Genomic DNA, 23,103 nt, shown 5'->3' on the forward strand with positions numbered 1-23,103 from the left:
GTTGGACTCACAAACCCTAACTTTCTTGGAGTTTTACATATATATATATATATTATATATATACATAATATGGGTAGCTAATTCGTAATTTTACAACCTAAAGGCAGAAATATATACATCACTAAAGTGACAGAGAGCAATAATCAGCACCAGTATTGCTAGAAATAAGAGAAGTCAAAACAACTCAATAGCCACAGAAGCATTATCTTGATGACTGATAAGGGAGGCAAGCTCCCTTTGGCAGCAGTTATAGTCAGATTATCGATGATTTTGTTTTTTGATGCTTATGCATATTAATGCTCATTGGTCACTCTTACCATGCCTCGGGTTAAACTCTGATCACCTTTTCAGTTTATAAGATTTCTGTTGAAACCATACAATTCCTGAAATCAGTGTATGATTTCAATGGAAATCTTATAAACTGACAGGGTGAGCTGAGTTTAACCTTAGGTGCAGTGAGAGCCACTGATGAGCATTAAGATGCATAAGCATCAAAATGCAAAATCATCGATGATCTGGCTATATCTGCTGCTGTAGGGAGCTTTCCTCCCTTGTCAGTTAAGATAGTGCTTCTGTGGTGATTGAGTTGTTTTGGCTCTTATTTCTAGCAATACTGGTGCTGATTATTGCTCTCTGTCACTTTAGTGATGTATATATTTCTGCCTTTAGGTTGTAAAATTGTGAATTAGCTACCTATATTATATTAAATTAAAAAACAAAGATAATATTATTGTTACATAACTTTATTCAAGGTTACAATTGTTTTGAATGGTTAGAGAAACTGTTTCATTCCTATATATTGGTTTCTATCTATAATTGATCAATTAATAAAATCTAATTATAAATAAGTAAAATTATGCTAAATACAACTAAATTGAAAACCTTTTCCTTCTGGCCATATCAGCAATTCTGAAAACTTTTGGGTGCAAATTTTACATGAGTATAAGCTTTTTTTAACAATTTTTGTCCTGAAAATCACCTATGTAAATTACACAGGTATGTAAATTACATGGGTTTTTATGGTAATTTTCGTACAGAACCAACATGGCAGTGTGTGACATGACTGGAACTTTGAGTATTAGACTAATCTCACATAAAGTCTAAGAAGGATTATCATTACTATCAGGTCAGTCTTGATACCCAAGATGTCACCAGGAAATTAAGTCTATTCCTTGTTCCTTTCATTAAGATATTATCTAACAGTGGAATACCTTGTTTTATTAACCTTTTTATTAATCTTTCTTTACTGCTGTTTATATATATAAACACACACACACACACACAACCATTGTGTGTGTTTGTGTGCTTATGTGTACAGAAATGATATAACTAATATGGTTTTGAATGAAAAATGTTAACTACAATCTTTATGTTTCTCTTGTGCCTTCACATCTCTCTGCTTATATTCACATATATCTACTGATGTTCACATTACTCTTCATATGTAAACATCTCTCTACTAATATTCACATATCTCTATTTATATATTACCTTCTCTCCACTTATATTCATCTGCTGTTTTCATATCTCCCTACAAAAATTCCCAGCTCTCACATCAAACCAATGGTTGGGACGTGTTCAGATTGTGAAAAGACACAACATAACATATTACCTTGATGGTGCACACACTGAAGAGAGTATAATGGTTTGTTGAATTGCTTTCTTTATTCAATACCAGCTGAATAGCCCATTGTTGCTGGGCAATTTTTACAATATAAAGTTTTGTTTATTCCATGTCAGACCATGCCTTCCTCAATGGATTGGCCTCTTGATCTGGACAGATTTGTGCAATATTTTGCAAAAAACATCGTGGAGAATTTTTTTACCTTTTTAAATTATTTACATGTCTGTTCAACCATTTCACATGACTTTATTCATTACAATTTATTAAAATTTCATAAGTTCTCACAACTTTGGTTGTCATAATGCTTTGTTTTCATTTGTTTAATAAAAATTCCTCCTCATAATGATTTTGCTTTCATTTTGTGATAGACAGCTATCATGCAGAAAATGTCAGCTCCCAAATCTTGTTTTCTGGTTAGGTAAAATTGATTAAACTTTGAACCTCAGTAACATTTTTCTGTAATTTTTCTAGAACAAATAAATAACAAAAATAGATTTGACATGGAAAATTATTTCAATATACCAAATTTGAAAATTTTGACATAATTTTAAAATTTCACAATGCGTGACAGCAACAGGGAAGACCCTACAGAAGTAGAGAGACAGACAATTATAGGACATGACACACACACACACACACATTTACAAATGTATATCCAGGTAATCATGAGTTTAAAATGATGTATAGTAGACATATGTGTGTATATATGCATGTGTGTATGTTTGTATACATGTATGTATGTGAGTGTCTCTGTGTATGTGTTTCTTTGTGATGAGCAGCAGAAAAGCCACCTATACCCTCTCTCCTTAAAGCTACGTATTCCTCACACCCACCTTTCTTTCTCTTCCTCAGCATTTTAAAAGTTAGTTATGTGCATGTGTGTGTGTATAATGTGTGTGTGTATGCATGTATCTAGGTATTTACGAAAGTATGTATGCAGTGTCACTTGTATATCTATGAATGGCAGCTGTATTAACGTTATCATCCCACTGCCACTCCATATTTGTTGCTTACACAACATTGTTCTCCCTTTCCCTGATATTAGCTACACTCACTATGCCACTACATTTTTCTCACACTATCACTCTTTGCACCCTTCTCATTTTATCAAATAATAGCTCAAGCCCCCTTGGGGGCCCATTATAAATTTTTATTAAAATCCAATTAGCCTATAATTGAACTAGATGTTAGTTTAACATGTATGCAGAGTTTCATCAAGATTGGTCCACTGGTGTCGGCAGCAAGATGGTAAAAGACAAATCGACAAACAAAAATTGTCATTTATGTATAAGATAAAGAGATACTACATGCCACCAAATACATAGTGACCCTAAGAATTATATTTTTGTTTTTCATAATGAAACTTTTACATATTAAATTTTCTCCCTATTTAACTTATAAAACATAACAAGGTAAACCAGAATTATTGCTGTTATTTTCTTTCCCAAGTCTATCCACCCACTCTCATATAAAATACAACTAATTTTGTAAAAGAAACTCAAGCATTTACACAAAAAATATACAGTGCAAACTAAAGTAGCAGATTTACACTATTTTACCACAACACAAAATATCTAAATTTACCACAATATTAACAGTCTAAAAACACCTTCCTGGTGTGAACAAGCTTCAAATTCATACACAATATTCACATTACTGCAGTGCAAGAAACACTGTTACAATCCCAACATCAGTCATCTTAAATGTCTGATTACACTCAGATAAGCATTAAGCAACATAACATAAAGAATATCATGCATCTAGTGCATAGATGTCACTAATAACTGAATAACTGGCAGTCTGTCAGACAACATGGGTTCCAGTTGATCTCATCAACTGAACAGCTTGCTAGTGAAATTAATGTGCAAGTGGCTGAGCACTCTACAGACAAGTGTGCCTTCTAACATATTTCTTAAGAGATTCAACAGACCCAGACTGTGACAAGGTTGGCCTTTGAATTACAGGTACATCTCATTTTTGCCAGCTGAGTGGACTGGAGCAACGTGAAATAAAGTGTCTTGCTCAAGGACACAACATGTCACTAGGAATCAAACTCATGACCTTACAATCATGAGCTGATTACTCTAACCACTAAGCCATGCACCTTAACTGTCACCAATAACACATTCTATATTAGGGCATAACAATGCTCTAAAAATACAAACATTTAAAATAAAAGTTCAATGACTTTTCATAAATCACAATAGTTATAAAGCTTTATAAAAACACAACTGAAATAATATTTAAAAAAGCCTGGCACTCTGCTATGCCCACCTCAGAGAATCCCGGAAAGACTCATTCTTTGCATCAACAACCCATACATTTTTCTCTCTCACAAAACACAGACTCAGTCTGACATCTCAAACAGAATACAGTAAAGAAAGTAAAATAATGCATGTATTAAGAGCAATCACAGGCGCCAAATTTGTCCCACAGAAGGAAAAAAATTGCACTTGAGTACAAACAATTCAGTAGATCTGTCATTCTAATCTTGCGTGGATTAATCAATCCATACCTGTCATTAATTCACTTCTTCAATGAAATACAATATTATTTGTTTGAAACGTTTTCTGGTTTGTTACTTGGTTTTTGTACATAATGTATTTTTGTTATGTATTCTGATATATATGCTTATTTTGATTATTTGGTTTTCTTACATATTTTGTAGTTGTGTTGCGAATGGTTTAAGAAAAGATCTGCTGAAGAGATAAGATCTTTATCGTAAGTTCTGAAATTTTCTTCCATTTTACCATATTCTATACAATATTCTGCACTGTCACAGAGAAAGAGGTAAGTTTCTTTCTGGGCGACCTCCTGATATGGTCTCAATCCTAACTAAAACTACCTGGCTCAGTATTATTTTGTATTTGCTTGGTATGGAAAGGGTTTGTCCAGGCTTTCACAGGATTTCAAAAAAGTGCTGAAACCAATGTAGTTAAAAGAGCAGTTGAAAACCAGTGGCTCCAGGGAAAACGTGCAAAGAAAGAAATCTTGAGGACTGGTGTACTAGGAAGGAAGAACTTGAATTAAGGTGATTAAGGTTTGGCCTTTTTGAACAGAAATTGGGTGACAAAAGAGATATGAGTTAGGAGCACCTGAGTGGTGATGGTACAAGGTTAGCTACCATCAAGGAACAAATATCACTGTAGCAGTGGTGCAAAAAGTAGAAAGAGGAGACAACTCATCTGTGGGACAGAGGTTGAAGTCTCTGCACTGCTGTACAAAGTCTCTCACTTTATAATAATCTCCAGACATCTCTGACATCTGAAATCCAGATTTATGTTGTGGCTGAATAAGTAAGATACTAGCTTGCTGTGCCTAGATCATAAGTTTAAGCTGAGAATTTGACATAGTAAATCTTTTTAAAATCTCCAATACTAGTTACTGTTTCAATTCTGTTATAATCACTTCTGTTCCTCAGAACTGTTAATCTTTGTGGTATCTCCAGTTAAATCAATCCAAAGGATTTACCTTCTTTCTTTCGTCATTATAGTAATCACTCAGAATTGTTTTAATTTTCTGCTTGGCCCTCTCTTTTCCAGAAGTTTATCCTTCTGGTTTTCTTTTGATCCTTGCTCATGTTTTCCTTCTAGAATTCTCTCCTCTATGCCTAATACACACATACATTCATTCATACATATAAGTACAGAAAAATACTGTCTACCAATGTGTCTCACACTTATAAGCATGCACACACACACACATTCTCACTTACTGTCACACACATTCATGCGCATTCATACATTCTTTCGTATATATATATACAAAAAAAAAAAATATATATATATGCATACTTGTGCACAATTATAAATACCCATAAATTTTCATATATATCCACATGCACTTAAAACATATACACACCCTCATGTATTTCAGCATACACATGCACTCATACACACACACACACACACACACAAATACAAATACATACACACACACACAAAATTACACACCATCTCTGCATACAATTTCTGAATTACATATTGCTTTTGTGAACAATATTCTCATTGGTTACAAGTTTGTAATAGGCCCATCATTGACTCACTGCATTTCTGAATGTCAGAGTGACAAAGGAAAGCAAAGGAAAGTTTTTGCAGCATGGTGGAATAAATACAACATATATATATATATTAAAAAACAAATAGAAGAAAATGCTTTGTGAACTTTGTTATGGATATAAGTAAGTATTTACATTTCTATCAAAATATGTTACTGGTTTCAATAGCATTAAAAAAATCAATTTAGTTATGCTGAAATAAAGTAAATAAATCTTTCATGATACAAGTTCTGGAAGTTTACATTTCACTTAGAAAAATCACATGGTGTTTGTGTTTCATTTTTTTGGATTGCTGTTGGATGGTAGTAGCAGGAGTGGCTGTCAGTAAAAGAAGTATCAGCTGTAGCTGCCAGTAACAACAGCAGCTGGAGTGGAGGCACAATGGCCCAGTGGTTAGTGCAGTGGACTCACGGTCGTAAGAGCGTGGTTTCGATTCCCAGACCGGGCATTGTGAGTGTTTATTGAGCAAAAACACCTAAGCTCCACGAGGCTCCGGCAGTGGGGGGGGGGGGAAAGAGTGGTGAACCCCGCTGTACTCTTTCACCACAACTTTCTCTCACTCTTTCTTCCTACTTCTGCAGAGGAACCATGGTGTAACCCACTATAGTGGGGTAAACTTTCAGACCCTAATCACTGTTTATGGAATGAGGATAACAATGTTGCTTTTGTGTCCGTGCAACCGCCAGTCTATCACATGTGGCGGATGGATCTTCAAGTTGCCAAATGCATTCTTAGTAGCTTAGAGTAGGCTCGAATTAAAGATTATTCTTTGTGGCTAATGGTGTGAGGGGAGGAGAAGAAGAAGAAGAAGACAGTTGGAATACCAATGGCTGTAGCAGTTGTCAGCCTAACTCATAGTAGTTGTGACAAATTAGCAAAGATTGCAGTAGCATTGGCAGTAGTTGTCTCCATTGTTCTGTTACAGGTATTTAAATATGGTTGGTATTTGGTTATAAAGATTGTTTGTAGATGCATTGCTGCTAAATTGATACAAAAGGAAAATTTTAAAGTTTGGTTGATTTTATTTATTTGCACAAGTGTCTGTATACTCATTGAGTCCTATATGTGTGTATTCCTATATCCTAATTTGCGATCTATGCATAGCCATGCAAAATGAATATTTACAATCTAGCTAAAAGGATTTGCTCTCTAGCATCAGATGCAAACAACTGTTATGTATGACTCCAAGACCTGAAGGATACACTCCTTGACACTATCCTTAATTGATAATGAAACATGATTAAAGGAAAAAGATGGAATGGTCATGGCTGGTATGCCATGCTCAGAGTTGACCTGAGGCTAAACAACAATTACTACCAAAAGGTAATATATTAACTGAGTCTGTGAAATGTTATTTTTATTTATTTCAGTGATAACCAAAAAGTGGTGAAAATTTTGATGTTTAATATCACTGGAGCACGTAACTCTCTTGATTTACTGAATCATCTAAAGGTAAGAATATCTATTCCACTGTAAGGGGGGAAAAAAGGCTTTTTTGCATTGGTATGAAAAATGTGACATTAATACATTTTTAGGGAATATTAATGATTCTAAATCAGCTGTTTCTAATAGTAATGATTTTGTATATTGATATGAAAGCCGCTGAGAATAAGTAATGGAATTTTTTAGTCTTCGTTCTGTTCATATAGTCATTTGTGGGGTAAATGAAATGTTTCTCAAAATAATGATAATAATAACTGCTTCTAATTTTAGATGGAGTGGGATCAGTTAATTAAATAAACTTGACTGGACTAGTATTTTTATTGACTCTGTAGGGGTGAAAAGCAAAGTTGACTTCTAAGATTTGAACTCAGAATGTCAAGATCCAGGAAAAATATTGCAAGGCATTTATTCTGATGATCTAATGAGTCTGCCAATCCATAATCTCACATAATATTGGTGCAAGCAGTGGTAGAAGAGACAGAGACAAAAATATTTCCTGTGTAGTGTGTTGTGAGTTATTTTTTGTCATTCACTGGCTCTTGTTTCTGTTTGCTTTGTGATATTTGTGTGTCTATGGTATGTAAGTAATACTCCAGAGAAGACATTACTTCAATTTTATAGAGAGTCAACAACATAGCTGAAGTAACATCTAGCCTTCAAGAGAAAGTGTAACTCCTTGCAACAATTATTTTAGCTCACACTGTATCAGTTCTAGTGCATCTCAAGGTTAGCTTATGCTTATCAGATTGTCATTTAAAAGACAGTTTAACAAAACTGAAACTTGTAGGATCAAGTGTCTTTCTTTAAGGTACATTGAAATACTTCATGTTAATACCGACTCATGACTTAGTCATTTTATTTAAACATTTCTGATATTTGATAGTATTATACAAGTTGGGAGAGTGAGAATGACCAAAACAACAGGCTACCAGATAATCACTTGAAAGATCTGAGGATCATATAATGTCAGCAGTAACTGCATTCTGTTCATGGCCAGAGTAGTTGCTCTTCTACTGCACTTATTGTTGGTGTGCATCCTGGTATTGTGTTTGGAGCTAGTGAATCTAATAGTGTTGCAGCTAAATATTACTGAGATAGATTACTGAAATAAATAACTACTTTAGATAGTTGTAAAGCTCCTTGTCAATACTAACTGAACAAATGTATGCTATTTAGTAAGCCAGTGGAATAGTTGAGTGATGATGTTGAGCAGTCCTTGGTCAAGCCTTATTGTGTAACACAAAGGTATTCAAACCATGACTATTTCTTTCTTAATTCTCTTTTGCAGTGTGCTTCCAAAACACCATTCTCCAATGTGCCTTTCAATTTTTAAGATGAAAGGATGTGATTTTATAATAATTTGAGTGCTATATATTACTGGTTGCATGACCATGTGCAGGCTGTCTCATTGGCTTATGTTACTAAATGTGGTCCAAAAACCCAATACTCAGGATATACATGTCTAATTGAGAGTTACAATATGAGTTTTGAAAACAATGGCCTTATCACTGAGAATGTAGTATGGCAGCCTGAGGATTTGCCTTCTATACCAACCAGTCTGTTTCTGGATACCTGCAACTGTTGTGTATCTGTAAGTCAACTCTGATCAAACACTCTTGTAGCATAGAGGTAGCCAGCTGAACAAAGAGGCACAGGTACAGTTAAATCTTTCCAGTTACACTGTGTGTCCACCTAGTTTAGGACCACACTGTATAACTGTACATGTAATGATGAATAATATGCATGCAGTATGATAATCTGGACATTCTCTCCATTGTCCAGTATATTTGTATATGTCTGTACATTCTTGTGGTGATGCCAGTAGAAGTGAGTAATATTTACTTTGTCAGAATACAGCAGTTGATGCTCCTCTGCAGTTATTGTTGGTGATGTATAGCAGAGTGTTTGGCTGCCAAAGAAGCTATCAATGTTGCAGATATTTCTGTAAGTGTTCCATCTATTTGGGCCGAGTGGAAGAGATAGGATGTTATTCAGGATGTTATTGTCAGTGTACTCTGGGTTGTTGGCTAGAGGATTTTTATGTCATGACAGAGACTGTGGAAGGCAAACATGGCTTTATCAGCAGACTGTATCAGATGCATGCTTAGGTAGTCATTAATTTTTAACATTTTGTTTTACTGTAATGTGTAGTGTATTGTTTTATGTTCTCCATAGTTTATTATGGGAAAGACTATTAAGATATAGGACTAGCATAGTTCATGATGGCTCTAGTGTGTTGCCTTTCTTACCATTGTTGTTTCTTTCTATTTACCAAATGTGGTACATGTGATTTCTCTAGGTATGTATTTGTGTTGTTCTGTTTCCTTCACCATCTTCTATATATATTTTCTATGTGAACATTGGGAAGTTATATGCAATTTAAAGTATTTTTGTGCTGCTTGTCTGATTTATTTATATTGTTGAGTGTATCTGATATTCTCCTGTGTTACAGGTAAGAAAGGAGTCAGTGAATTTGGAAGGTGCTACTTTAAGTTTTCTGTTGTTGTGGACCAAGCTTCAAGATGATTTAAGTATGACTGGTATAGTTGTGTGGCAGTATTTGGAGAATAGTGACAGATTGTAAATGTGATGTCATCTGCATATAATGTTTATATGTTTTGAATTTTGATGAGATATAGAAGGGCCATACTAGTATAAGTTGAAAGAATGACGAGATGAATTATTGTGGTGCTCTAGTAAAGGAAATAATAGGTTTCATGCATGTTACTTAGCCTCGGTAGCATTAAAGCTAGTTTGCTACTGTGTTTTGTGTTGTTTCTTAAAGAAGTGTTGAAAAATTTTTGTATGCTTGGATAGAGGAAAATCAAATCAAAAGCTTTCATGATGTGAGTAATAGTTGGAATGTGAGAAAATCAAAAAACCAATACATGTTGTGACCAAAGATGTAACAAAAAATATACATCTCATTTGCTTATTTTTTTTCATTTCTATGTCATGTATTTTGTGGATAATAGCATTGTTGGTTTTATAGATTTCTAATGAGTTAATCATTGGTTCACTGGGTTTAGAGTATGAGAGAGTGCCTCTACAATTTGGGAGAAATAAATACCAGCAGGTATATTTTTTGATTTTAGCAATTTATTGGGATTTTTTTTTACCAGTGTTTGCATCTTTCACTGATATACTGCATTTTAGTGAGTATAAGGAACACTCGTGTATAAGGAACCCCGTATTTTTTGGGCTTAAAATTTGGAAAAAAGATTTTGTAAGGGATTATAATACTATCCATGTATAAAAAAACTCCCATATTTTTTTAACCTAATTTTTTTACTAAAAAGGGTTCCTTATACATGTTAAAATACAGTATATTAGTGAAAGACACACACATACACACACACTTGCATGCACACACCAACATCGCAAGAAATCTGTTTCGTTTTGGCTCCTTTCTCTCTAACTTTAATCACTCATCCCATAGCACAAAGCCACCACCCTCTCTACTGTAAGCCCACTCAGCCAAAGAGGAGCCTAGTCTTTCCAGCTGCATGGTGGGCCTCACTAGTGCTGGTACCATGAAAAAAGCGCTCAGTACATGCTATGAAGTGGTTGACATTAAGAAGGGCATCCAGCCACAGAAACTATGCCAATGCAGACACTGGAGCATCATGCAGTCTTGGGACCTGTTGGATCCTTGCAAACCATCCAACCAATTCCAGCATGTAACATGGACATTAAATGATAATGATGATGAATGAGTGTGTGTATGTGTATAGTTGTATGTATGTATGTATGTAATGATGGGTTTTTACAATTTTCTCCTACCAAATTTCACTCACAAGGCACTGGTAAATCTGAAGATATTGTATAAGATATGTTACCATTGTGCTGTAAAATGAGACCAAATCCACAACTATGTAGTTTAAGAAATTTTAGTGATGAAGATTGAGTAACTTAATTTTAACAAGAATTAATTATATTTAAAATCATATTAATAATTAGATTACAAAACTGTAACAAAGATTATTTGAAAAAAATAAACACTAGTAAAATGTTATTATTTTTCAGGAGTGTAACTTTGATTTGGCTGTCTTTACTCCCAATATATGCTACAGTGAGGAAGTTATAACTGGTATGTTTACAATTTCAATTCAAATCATTTTAAATGTACAAGTGGTAATCTTCTATGATCTGTTATATATATCTCTACCATTTTCTTGACATTGTGGCAGGCTGGTGAATGACAAAATTTGTTGGGTGTCAGATTAAATGTTATAGGATTTTAGCTACAGGACTTTACATTCTGAGTTAAATGCTTCTAGGGTAAATTTTGTTACAGATTGTTGTTTTCAGTCCTAAATCAGCCCTAATTGAACAAATTTATTACCAAAGACATTCCAGCTGTGAACATCTTCTCTTTGATTCAGAAATAATTTATCTTGAACTACTGTAAAGACAAAAGGATGTGATTTGAGGGTAATTTAGTTCTTTCTTCTGGGTCAAGCTACTACATGGGGTCTTGGGCTGGTTACGTAATGAGGTAACTATAACATACCTGGAATTGATTGAATCCATTATATTCCACCCCTTATAAATTTTGTAACTTTTAGCAAATGTAAGAAATATTTTATTAGCATCATGAGATGGCAGGCAAGTTTCAAGAATGAAACAGTATCAGGTTAAATGCCTTAATGTATTTAGATTTGCTGTTTTAAATTCTGAAATTTAGGTGCAGGCATGGCTGAAGATTTAAGAAGCTCACTTTGCAACCACATTATTTCATGTTTGAGCCTGCTCTGTGGCACTCTGGCCAAATCTCTTCCATGATAGCCCCACCCCAGTTAACCAAGGCCTTGAGAGTGAAATATGGTAGACAGAAATTGTATGGAAGCTTATTGGGTGTTATATGTGTGTGCATGTGTGTGCATACATACATACATACATATATATATATATATATATATATATATATATATATATATAGAGACTTTGTTGCATGCAATCAAGCCTTATGCATAGCACTTACAGAAACGCACCTGAAACCGGACATAGCAGATGCGGAGTTACACATACCACAGTATGCTGTACTACGGACCGACAGGAAAGAAAGGAGTCATGGAGGTGTTGCTATGTACATCCGTGAGGACCTCACACCCCAGGTCCTCTTGTCATACTCAAACTCGGTGTGTGACACACTAATTGTACATATTAGGCAACTTGATGTAGTTGTGTGTGCTACATATCGCCCTCCAGATGCCCCAAGCCATGTGGGCAAGTTTGAAGACTGCCTTATAAAAATAGAAGAAATTCTAACCACATTAGAACAACACATAGGTGTGCTTCTTATGGGAGACTTCAATCTGCCCAATGTCAGATGGCCCGAGGGCCTTTCTCTCCCAGGAATGACAAGATGTGAACGAGGACAGGCGAGGTCCCTCCTGAACCTCATCAACACCCTGTACATGGAGCAGGTAATACTCCAACCAACCAGGGAAGGTAACACACTGGATCTCTGCTTCACAAATGACATGGATCTCATCCATAATGTGAAAGTGACACGACACTACTCTCGGATCACAACATGATAGAGCTGACCATGTACGGGCCAAAAGAGAGCACGGACATGCAGCCTACAAGAAACCCTCAAAATCTTTCCAGCTTGAACTACCATAAGGCAAACTGGAAACAAATTGAGAAAGAGATCCTCAAACAAAACTGGCCTAAATGTCTCTCTCGCCAGACATCGACGTGAAACTTCAACAATTCATGTCTGTAATGCAAGCCATATGCTACAAATTGTCCCAGAGAGAAAGGCCACTGTACACAAGAACAAAATCCCCAGAGAGAGGAAAATTTTAATGAGACGGCGTACGAAATTTTCAAATCGCCTAAACAAACAGATTGAAAGCAGTGAAAAGTCCCGCCTAAAAATAAAACTGTTGGAAATCGAAAAATGTCTGCAACTCTCCCATGAAAAAGAAAGAGCAGACAAAGAAGCCTGGGCTATAGAAAACATAAAATCTAACCCCAGAGCTTTCTACAGGTATGCCAAAGAAACAGCTACAGTGCACTGTAGAATAGGGCCACTCCTCGAAAAGGATGGCACACTTACAGGAAAACCAATGAGGGTAAGTGAAATACTGAATGAGCAATTCAAGAGTGTTTTCACTCCACCCCTTGGGCATCTCCAAATCACCAATCCAACTGACTTTTTTACCACTGCAGATTAAAATCAGAGGCGGCGACGATAGATTACATCGATATAAAGGAAGACGATGTAACCAAGGCTATAGATGAAATAAAAACAGACTCAGCTACTGGCCCCGATGGATTCCCGGCAATCCTCCTAAAAGCATGTAAGAGAATCCTAGCAAGACCACTGCAGTTCCTCTTTCAGAGCTTCCTTGCAGCTGGCAAACTTCCAGGAAAACTGAAGGAAGGTAAAATATGCCCCATTCATAAAGGAGGTAGCAGAGCGGAAGCCAAGAACTATAGACCTATCTCTCTGACCTCACACATCAGCAAGGTCATGGAACGAATAGTCAGAAGGAAGCTGATCACCTTCCTTGAAGAGAATGACTTGCTGCCCGACACCCAACATGGTTTCCGACCAGGGAGAAGCTGTTTAACTCAGCTCCTACAACACTATGACTGGGTGCTGAAACGGCTGCTCAACCACTCAAATGTGGAAGTGATATATCTCGACTTTGCAAAGGCCTTTGATAAAGTCGATCATGGAATGATATGTCACAAACTGCGTGATCTCAACATAGTTGGAAAACTGGGAGAATGGCTTCATGACTTTCTGAAGGATAGAAGTCAGGTGGTAGTAGCCAATGGGGCCACCTCCATTAACACACAAATAGTGAGCGGGGTGTTCCGCAGGGCACTGTTCTGGGACCACTTGTTTCATAATGGCCCTCTCAGACATGCCCTCAGCCACGCAGAGAGCCACGATCACAAGTTATGCAGATGATACAAAAGTTTCACAGGCAATACAGAACCCTGAGGACACTAAACACCTGCAATGTGAGCTGGACGAAATATACAAGTGGGCTGAAAAGAATAGCATGCAGTTCAATGCTGGAAAGTTTCAAGCTTTATACTATCAGCATGCAAAACTGAATGCAATACCCAATGAATACACTGGACCCGGAGGGATTGCAATCCCAGAGGCACAATCAGTGCGTGACCTGGGTATTCACATGAGTGATGACGCGACCTTTCATGTACATGTTGCTAAACTGACATGAAATGTAGACGGCTGGCTGGATGGATTCTTAGAACCTTTAGAACAAGAGAACAAGAAACCATGATGGTCCTCTGGAAGACACTTGTCCTAAGCCACTTTGACTATTGCTCTCAGCTATGGTCACCATCCAGTGTCAAGTTGATCACAGAACTTGAGGCGATCCAACGAAGCTACACAAAGAAGATAGCCTCTATGCAGAATGTAAGCTACTGGGAAAGACTCAAGAGATTAAAATTATATTCCCTGGAGCGTAGGCGGGAAAGATATGCCATAATATACATCTGGAAGATCCTGGAGGGAAGTGTCCTGAACTTTGGCATCGAGAGTTACGCAAATGCCAGAACTGGGCGCCACTGCGTGGTGCCTAGGACTCCAAACCTGCCATCAAGATGTAGGACAAGATTCTGTGATAGCCTGGGCTTCCGAGGCCCACAGCTCTTCAATATCCTCCCGAAGAACCTGAGAGACCTGCATGGGGTGGATACAGATGTCTTTAAAATGAAGCTGGATCTCTTCCTGTCAGGTGTCCCAGATGAACCAACTTCACGGCAGGAGGGGCAGATGAGGGCAGCTGCATCGAACTCTCTCATGCACCAAATAGCAGTTGCTAGAAAGCCTCCATGAAGTGAAACCAAGTAGCAACACCAAATGGCGGTGCCCCAGCATGGCCACAGCTCATAAGCTGAAACTAGAATCAATCAATCAATCAATCAATCATATATACATATATACATATATATATATATATACATATATACATATATACATATATATATATATATATACATATATACATATATATATATATATATACATATATTACATATATATATATATATATATATATACATATATATATATATATATATATATATATATATATATACATATATATATATATATTATATATATATATATACATATATATATATATATATATATATATATATATATATATAAATATATATATATATATATACATATACATATATATAATATATACATATATATATATATATATACATATATACATATATAATAGATATACATATATAATATATATATATATACATATATATATATATATATATATATACATATATATATATATATACAATATAGAATATAATATATATATATATTATATATATATATATATATAATATATATAACATATATATATATATATATATATATATATATATATATATATATATACACACAAACATATATAGGGAGAGTTTATGGAAAACAGAAAAGATGAAGACAGGTGGTGTACAAAACAAACAGATGTATTAGTATAACGCTCAGGAATGGAAAATGTCTTTTACCTTTCGAGCCTATGCTCTTCTACAGAAAAGGACACAGAAAAAACAAGGAGAGAAAAAAATGCGTGTAGGAGCTAACGATCTATCATGGTGTCCTGTATTATATATATATATATATATAATGTGATGAGTATATAGGGATAAAAATTATCCAGGTGGGTACTGCAAGAGCTCTCAGGTATAGTCCAGGTTCTAGCTAACTGCATCAAATAGTAAGAAGCATCAAGGATTGCTTAGAGTGAGCAATCTCACTGTAAATATTTTAATGGGTAAATTTACATATATATATGAAACATTCAGTTTTCCATGCTTGCTTGGATCAGACAGATTTTGTATAGTCGGATGTCATTCTTGTCATCAAGCCCCACCTGCTTCCTAGCAAGGTAATATTTCACCATATCCAGACATGATTACGAGAAAGTTTGATAAAAAAGATCACCTCTTGCATGACAGTAACAGTTGCTGAAAACTACTGCCTAATGTTAAGATAAGGAGACAGAAATATAAACAAACAAACATACACCATGATGTTCTGTTGATCTAATGTGCTAGTTTTCCTTATTTCCATTGATTTTTAAAATATACAGCTGAATTGTATTATGCAGAGTATATATATTAATGCAACATGTAAGCATAATGTCTTTCAAACTGAAATTAATAGTACATGAAGAAGGTTTCAAAATTACCATAATCCTATGTTGTCATGCGGTTAAATAAGTATATATTCATTTCTTATACCTCCTGACTTTTATGGCATATATAAATATATATATATATATGGCATATATATATATATATATATTTATGGCATATATATATATATAGATACACACACACACACACATATAGACACCTGCCTACATACTACATACAAACATACATACATATACTTACAAGGCTTTAGAAGACACTTGTTCAATAAAATAAGAACTCATGATCTGGTTCGTTGAAGTTCCCTGTATTCACATTATATCCATGATGTTGAGGTTCTTGATGTGTTTTGCAGAGTGTGACACATCCGTCCATATCTAAAATTTAGGTCTATTAATGGTTTAACCTGGCTTCTCTGTCATCCTGAAATAATTAATTGAACATGTCGCTTAATCCCAGGTCAACATAGATTAAGTAGACAGAAGATTTTATTCTTGTACTAAAGTTTGAAGTTATTATTAACACTGTTACATCACTAAAGATTGGGTTCTTAGATTCACTTATATTCTTGACAACAATGTCATTTAATTCACCACTGAGCTCTTCTTTAACTGAAGTTAAAACTGCAAAAAATAAGGGCAGAAAGATTGAGCGAGGTGTCAATAGAACCAACTATTATATTGTACTTACTATCTTTCAAATGAAGGAACATAATGATTTATTATATTTATTATTTTCGTGTTTTTCCTGTGATGTGACAACTGAAGCATATGGTGCCTCAGATGAGTGCCCAAGTTACTGGCACCTTCAGCCAGGCCCACCTTTGTTCCCACCTTCCATAGGTATCCACCAAGCCATGTACCATGCTTTTCACCAGTATTTCTTGTCCATTCTCATCATCATGTCCAGTGCATTTGTCACTCTTGAATACTTTAGCTGATGTTTTTTAGCAACCATAATCTCTCTCAGGTCATCTGTACTCTATCTTAAAAGCAAGCTAATATTACACATCTAAAGGATCACACTTGCTTAACTTTTCTAAGACGCTACAGATCCATTCAGTAGCCATATCTTACTCTCATATAGCTTCATAAAGTCTGCCTTTCACAGTATGTACAATATGTTGCTATCAAATATTGAACACCATATACAAGTCTTTCAAACCAGCTCTGTAGCCATGCTGTACATACCCACTTTGTTTAGTGTGGTACTAGGAATATTTACTGAATTCAAGTTACATTTATGCTTGAATCAATCATTTTTTATTATATCTCAAATGTACCTGGCTATGTTGATGTTATCTGGAGCACCTCCAAAATAACTAACAGACCAGATATTTTTTTTATTTATCTCAATGTTTATTTTTCTCTTTTGTTCTTCAGATCAATTAAAGCATGCTGTTACTACACAGGATGCCAACAAAGTTTGCCAGACAAATGAAAATTTCTGGAGAAATCTTTGGTGTAACAAAAGCTGTGGAGACAAAGACAAATTTCTTAATAATAATAAATATAATGAACCTAATCAACAACCAAATTCAGATGTCTTAGCAGAATCTGAAACGCATGTTTTTGAAAGTATTCATGACTGCATATATTGGTGTAGCCAAAGCAAGGATAAAGCTTTAAATAAACGTCTCTCTATTCAACCATCAATGCCATCAATACTGGAAGAAGCTGACCATGTCCAAATCTTAGTAACTGGTAGCCTTTATTTAGTAGGAGGTGTTCTTACAATATTTAGAGACTCAATATAAATCTTGTTCCCTTAAAGCAAATAATATGGATGCCTTATCTTGAGAACATTCCTGAAAGACAGATGCAGAGGTGTGGATATGGAAACAGTGTGTTGAATATTACAAGACACAATTGAATATGACTGTGCCATTAATTTGCACTCTGCAATATATATGAAATGACATAGAACATTTAAGATGTTGTAGAAGTGCATTACTTGTAGAAAATATTTATTAGCCATTTTAGGAATGCACAAAGATTGTCAACTTCACTTAGACATTTATTATTTTAGTACAGCTTGCACAATAAATGTTTTGATATTAAATAACAAATAATAAATGTTTAAGTGAATTTAACTGTCTTACTGTATTTTAAAAACAGCTAACAGGTCTTCTATGCTGCAATCATTTTAGCACACTGTCCAAGACCAAATCCTTTGCCTGGCCAGTATGCCGCCGAAATGTAGAAAATATAGAATTAAATTCTTTTTAAAACTATTGTGGTGGTGCTATATAGCATGGTCAGAGTAGAATGGTTGGAACCATGAAAAGAATAAGTGGTTATTTTCTGTGATTTGGTTATTAATTCTGTCACTAACAAGACTTCAAACATGAATTGTACATTTTCTGATTTTTAATCCTTTAGCATTCAAATCATTCTGTCAAATGTTCTGCTTTTTCATTCACATTGTTATTAATTGATTATGCACTATCTGGTAGCTTTGGGATTTTGATGATGAGATTGTATATTATTTAGGGGCATTGACAAGTAAATGTGATAGGCTAGATCTGGCTGGTTAGAACATAAGGCAGAAAGCTTATTTGGGCTGGATATGGCCGGTTTAAATATGTAGTACGGTATTAACCATTACTTGGGGTATCCACTGCTATAGATCTGAAATCAGAAGATTTGTGTACTTATAAATGTCCCAGTACTAATCTGATAGTGAAATATTTTCCTTTAGTTAACATTATTGCTAATTCTATATCTTATTGTGAGCATTGTTGTATCACTTAAGACTGAGTTGTCAGATTCTCTTGAAACATATTAATGGCTAATAAATTCTGTTAAATCCAATTCAAGCACATAACTGAATTTGATACAGTAAGAAAAAAATCAAAATTTATTGACAGAATATAAACAAAACATTGAGAATGCACAAAAAGTGACCACCACCACCTGTTTTGGACACTTTAGATTGTAAATGAAATTAGGTGGACCAAAACTATGTGGAAAGTTCCTCAGATTAATTGTTTTTCTTCTTGGGTGATACAATTTAATTCCTTACCCAGTTTAATACCAATGTCTGGTTCTTGGATGTATTTAGCAGAGTCCACTCTGACAATAACTCATGAATCATTGTTTCTTTTCCTCTAGCTAAAGCCCTAAAAAATATTCATGTATTTAACAGGATTTATTAGCCATGAATATGTTTCAAGTGAATCTGACAACTCAGTCTTAAGTGATACAACAATGCTCACAATAAGATATAGAATTAGCAATAATGTTAACTAAAGGAAAATATTTCACTATCAGATTAGTACTGGGACATTTATAAGTACACAAATCTTCTGATTTCAGATCTATGGCAGTGGATACCCCAAGTAATGGTTAATATTATACTACATACTTGACTGACACACTGAAATCTTTCTCAATCAGGTCTCATGGAGGTAAATAGGTATCATGTAAACACTTATGTAAACTGCAGGAGCACCACTTAATTATTATTGAATATTTCTATTAGTTTGCAATTCTGAGCTGTAGTTCAGTAGGGCTCTAATAGAAAACTTGCCAATATTCAAACCCTAAAGTTTTAGTATTATTTAGTATTTTTAAAGCATAGATCATGACCTTGTCTCTCAAGAAATTTGCTTTGACGGCAGCGGTGGCAATGGCGACGATGGCAACGACGACGACGACGACAACTATCTTGGCAACAGTAAAATTGGTTTATTTGGTGTTTTTCCATTAATCAGAAATATCAGCTTGCTCTTTCTTGACCCTACTAGCCATTACTCATTTTTTTCCCTTCTATAAAAATAGACGAATGGATCTTTCACCAGAACTGAGTTGCAGGTGTAGTTTTCAAAAGAGAAAGAATATTTATTGAAGAAAGAGAATACTTGACCCTCAACTTTGGCTGTAAACTGAGAGTAGACTGCAACAGCAACACCACAACTGACTAACATTAAGGTGGCAAGCTGGAAAAATTGCTAGCACGCTAGGTGAAATGCTTAGTGGCATTTTGTCTGCTGCTACGTTCTGAGTTCAAATTCTGTCGAGGTGGACTTATTACAACAGCATTAGGCTAGCAGTTCAACCAAATGTATACTGAAGTTTTCTTTACTAAAGATATTTTAACTTTTCCTTTCTCTGTTCCAGTAACAATTCAAAACTATTTTCTATAGCATTTGAAAAAATAAATATTTTTTTACATCTGAGAAGCATTATTCTTTTCAAGATATCTCTCACTCACCTTTCTTCTCAACAACATGCCTACTCCAAACATAACTGCTGATCTCCACCAAAAGACTACAAAGTCCTTCTATTAATAATCACTCAAGTAGCCAGTCTTTAATTATGGTGAGCCTTGTATGAGATCCAAGTTTTTGAATTGGTAATGGCCTACATGTAACTGTATCTTTCAAGTAAGACATTTGCACTGACTAACAAAGTTGTCCCGCTGAATTATGTCATAGTGGTGGTGGTGTCTCTTGTGTACAAAAAGAGGATCCCTTCAACTGTTTCCCAGGGCCTTAACTGATCGTCACTTCCACTGGTGACATGACCAAGTGCTCAAGGAAGCTGCAAAGGTGATAACAGCCATTCAGTCCCTGTAAACACCAGCCCAGAAAGGAGGTCATCACCTTTTTCATGGCTGGAGGGAAGCCTTGTTCACTGAAACGTCAATGACTGTATCTACGTTCAACAGCCGAGAACGGGTCACAGCAAACAGATAAAGTCTAGTCCCCAGAATACATCATACTAATGACACTCCACCCAGCCATAGTAATTTTCTCAAATTCTACAAAACAGATGAGAAATGACTGTGCCCTGGGAAAAACACACGAAGGAAGCTCGTGAGAGAAAGCTTGCTAAATACCATGAGTTACAGAAGCCAAGCCTGGCAGATGCATTGAGATTCAACAGAAGAAGCTGCTGGGGATTCGTGTGGCATTCATTCGGCAAAGCGCTGACAAGTGCTACAAAAGAGGAGGCCATACATCTGATCAGTGAGGCTTCAGAGTGGGCTATTAGATGGCTTTGGATAAAAAAAAACGCTGACCAGTGGCTTGTCAAATCTGAGATGTAAGATGCAACTTGATCAGCTGGGTGGGTGGGTGAGGGTGTCTGATGTTGAAACTCCCTAAGACCTCCAAAATATCACAGATGATGGAGCGTCCGGGAGATGTATCGTGGAACTGAAGAAGGGAGGTTACTCTTAAGTGGATTTGAGTTTAAAATAAATATACTGAACTTAGCGGCCTTTAAGACGCAAATATTTTTTCTAAATGTATACAGAAACTTGCCTTGAATGTAATACAGTCGTTTAATATTCCGGATAGGAGACCGACCATCATAGACTAGGGAGCTGAATGACCACAGGTCCGTTTACAACATAATTGTTACTGATAATACAATATTTTAAACGAGCCAAATTATCATAGACTGTTATCGTAAACTTACGAAATAATGCCCACACTACGTCGGCAGTTGTTATGAGGTCACATAATCTCATTATACTTTCTTCCTCGGCGTATATAACCCACACATGATATGTCTTCATTATTTAATGATTCTATTGTTAAAAACATTTTCATTTTATTATACGAAAAATTCACCAAGATGATGACAACAAAACTAAAGTGATGGTGTACCACCCTCATAGCCGGTCGCGGTTACTCACAACATCTCAGACAAAATACGAGTTTTTAATCCAATATAGGAATTCTCTTGACCAAAATCTAAACAATTATACAGTTCACCCGAAGATAATGTTGAAATACGCTCTCCCATAACATAGTTTATTTCTGATAAATTTATGATTCCATACTTTATTCCACTATACCATCATAATGTTGTATTTGCATGTACAGAACCATATATTTTCCCCCAGTAAATCACTTGAATGGTCTTTCAAGAATTTGTTTTTACGCCTGCCAACAGTATTAAAAATTAAGAAGCAATGGGACGTGGTCGAAGGGAGATAACTCTCCTCCGTTATGTTCAAATCCTTAAACTTTACATCGTCCAGTACAATTGAGTAATGCATGGATATTATTGCATGCACTCGTCATTGATCTTCTGTAAGTACAGTTGTGGGTGATAATACTAGCAGATAAGTGAGAGGGCATCAAAAATGAATAAAGAATACCGCATACAAGTAATTACTAGATAAGTAATTAGTGTAGCATATAATTCTTGGATAAATAATGGTTCGCTGTTCAGTGTAGGCCCTTGCCTTTTAAGATGAAATAATTATCCACGGCTTCCAACCATCGTGTCTTTTTATATTCATGTCTGTGATTCTATTTGACACGTTGAATAAAACTATGAACTCAGAGGAACTCCAGTGAAATGCTTTTACTCTGCTCACATAATCCCGTTCTGAGCAACCACGAGGTAACATATGCATCTCCGGTATTGAGTATATTTCCTTCTGTGCGTTACTAATAGCGTACCTATGACCATGATGATTTCCAATCAAGTTGAATATTGTAATATGAGTAGAAACATACGCTGAGATATGGAAGAACCATGCACCCATACGTTTTCCGGAAATATTGCCATCCTAACAAGAAACTTTTACACAAGCGACTGTTAGAGGAAACTGAGAGCGTATTAAAGAAGGTTGAAGGGGAAACGGAGATGATACACTTGGCTTATGTCAAACAGAAAACCTATTTCATCAAAGACATGAAAAATCTTTTCATGGCAGAGGCCCTGAGTAAGCTTATGAAAACGTTAAGTTTGCCAACCAAAACGAATTAAAAGAATATCTATAATCCAAATTTCCAGCAGCCTATTTGTGAAAGCAGATGAAACGAAAA

The 23,103-nt window shown here is 35.4% G+C and overlaps 1 protein-coding gene across 2 annotated transcripts in view; it reads left to right on the top strand.

Annotated features, from left to right (window-relative positions):
• Positions 1-18,617, top strand: part of LOC115212810 (folylpolyglutamate synthase, mitochondrial-like) — a 41,792-nt gene extending 23,175 nt beyond the window's left edge. For both annotated transcript variants that reach the window (XM_029781530.2, XM_036501473.1), the window contains 5 exons: positions 1,548-1,645; positions 4,293-4,345; positions 7,052-7,133; positions 11,151-11,214; positions 17,696-18,617. In XM_029781530.2, coding sequence (XP_029637390.1) covers positions 1,548-1,645; positions 4,293-4,345; positions 7,052-7,133; positions 11,151-11,214; positions 17,696-18,069 — 671 coding nt within the window. In that variant the 3' untranslated portion in view covers positions 18,070-18,617. The remainder of the gene's footprint in view (positions 1-1,547; positions 1,646-4,292; positions 4,346-7,051; positions 7,134-11,150; positions 11,215-17,695) is intronic.
• The last annotated feature ends 4,486 nt before the right edge of the window (positions 18,618-23,103 follow it).

The sequence above is a fragment of the Octopus sinensis genome, linkage group LG1 (assembly GCF_006345805.1).
Source record: "Octopus sinensis linkage group LG1, ASM634580v1, whole genome shotgun sequence".
Classification (NCBI taxonomy): domain Eukaryota; kingdom Metazoa; phylum Mollusca; class Cephalopoda; order Octopoda; family Octopodidae; genus Octopus; species Octopus sinensis.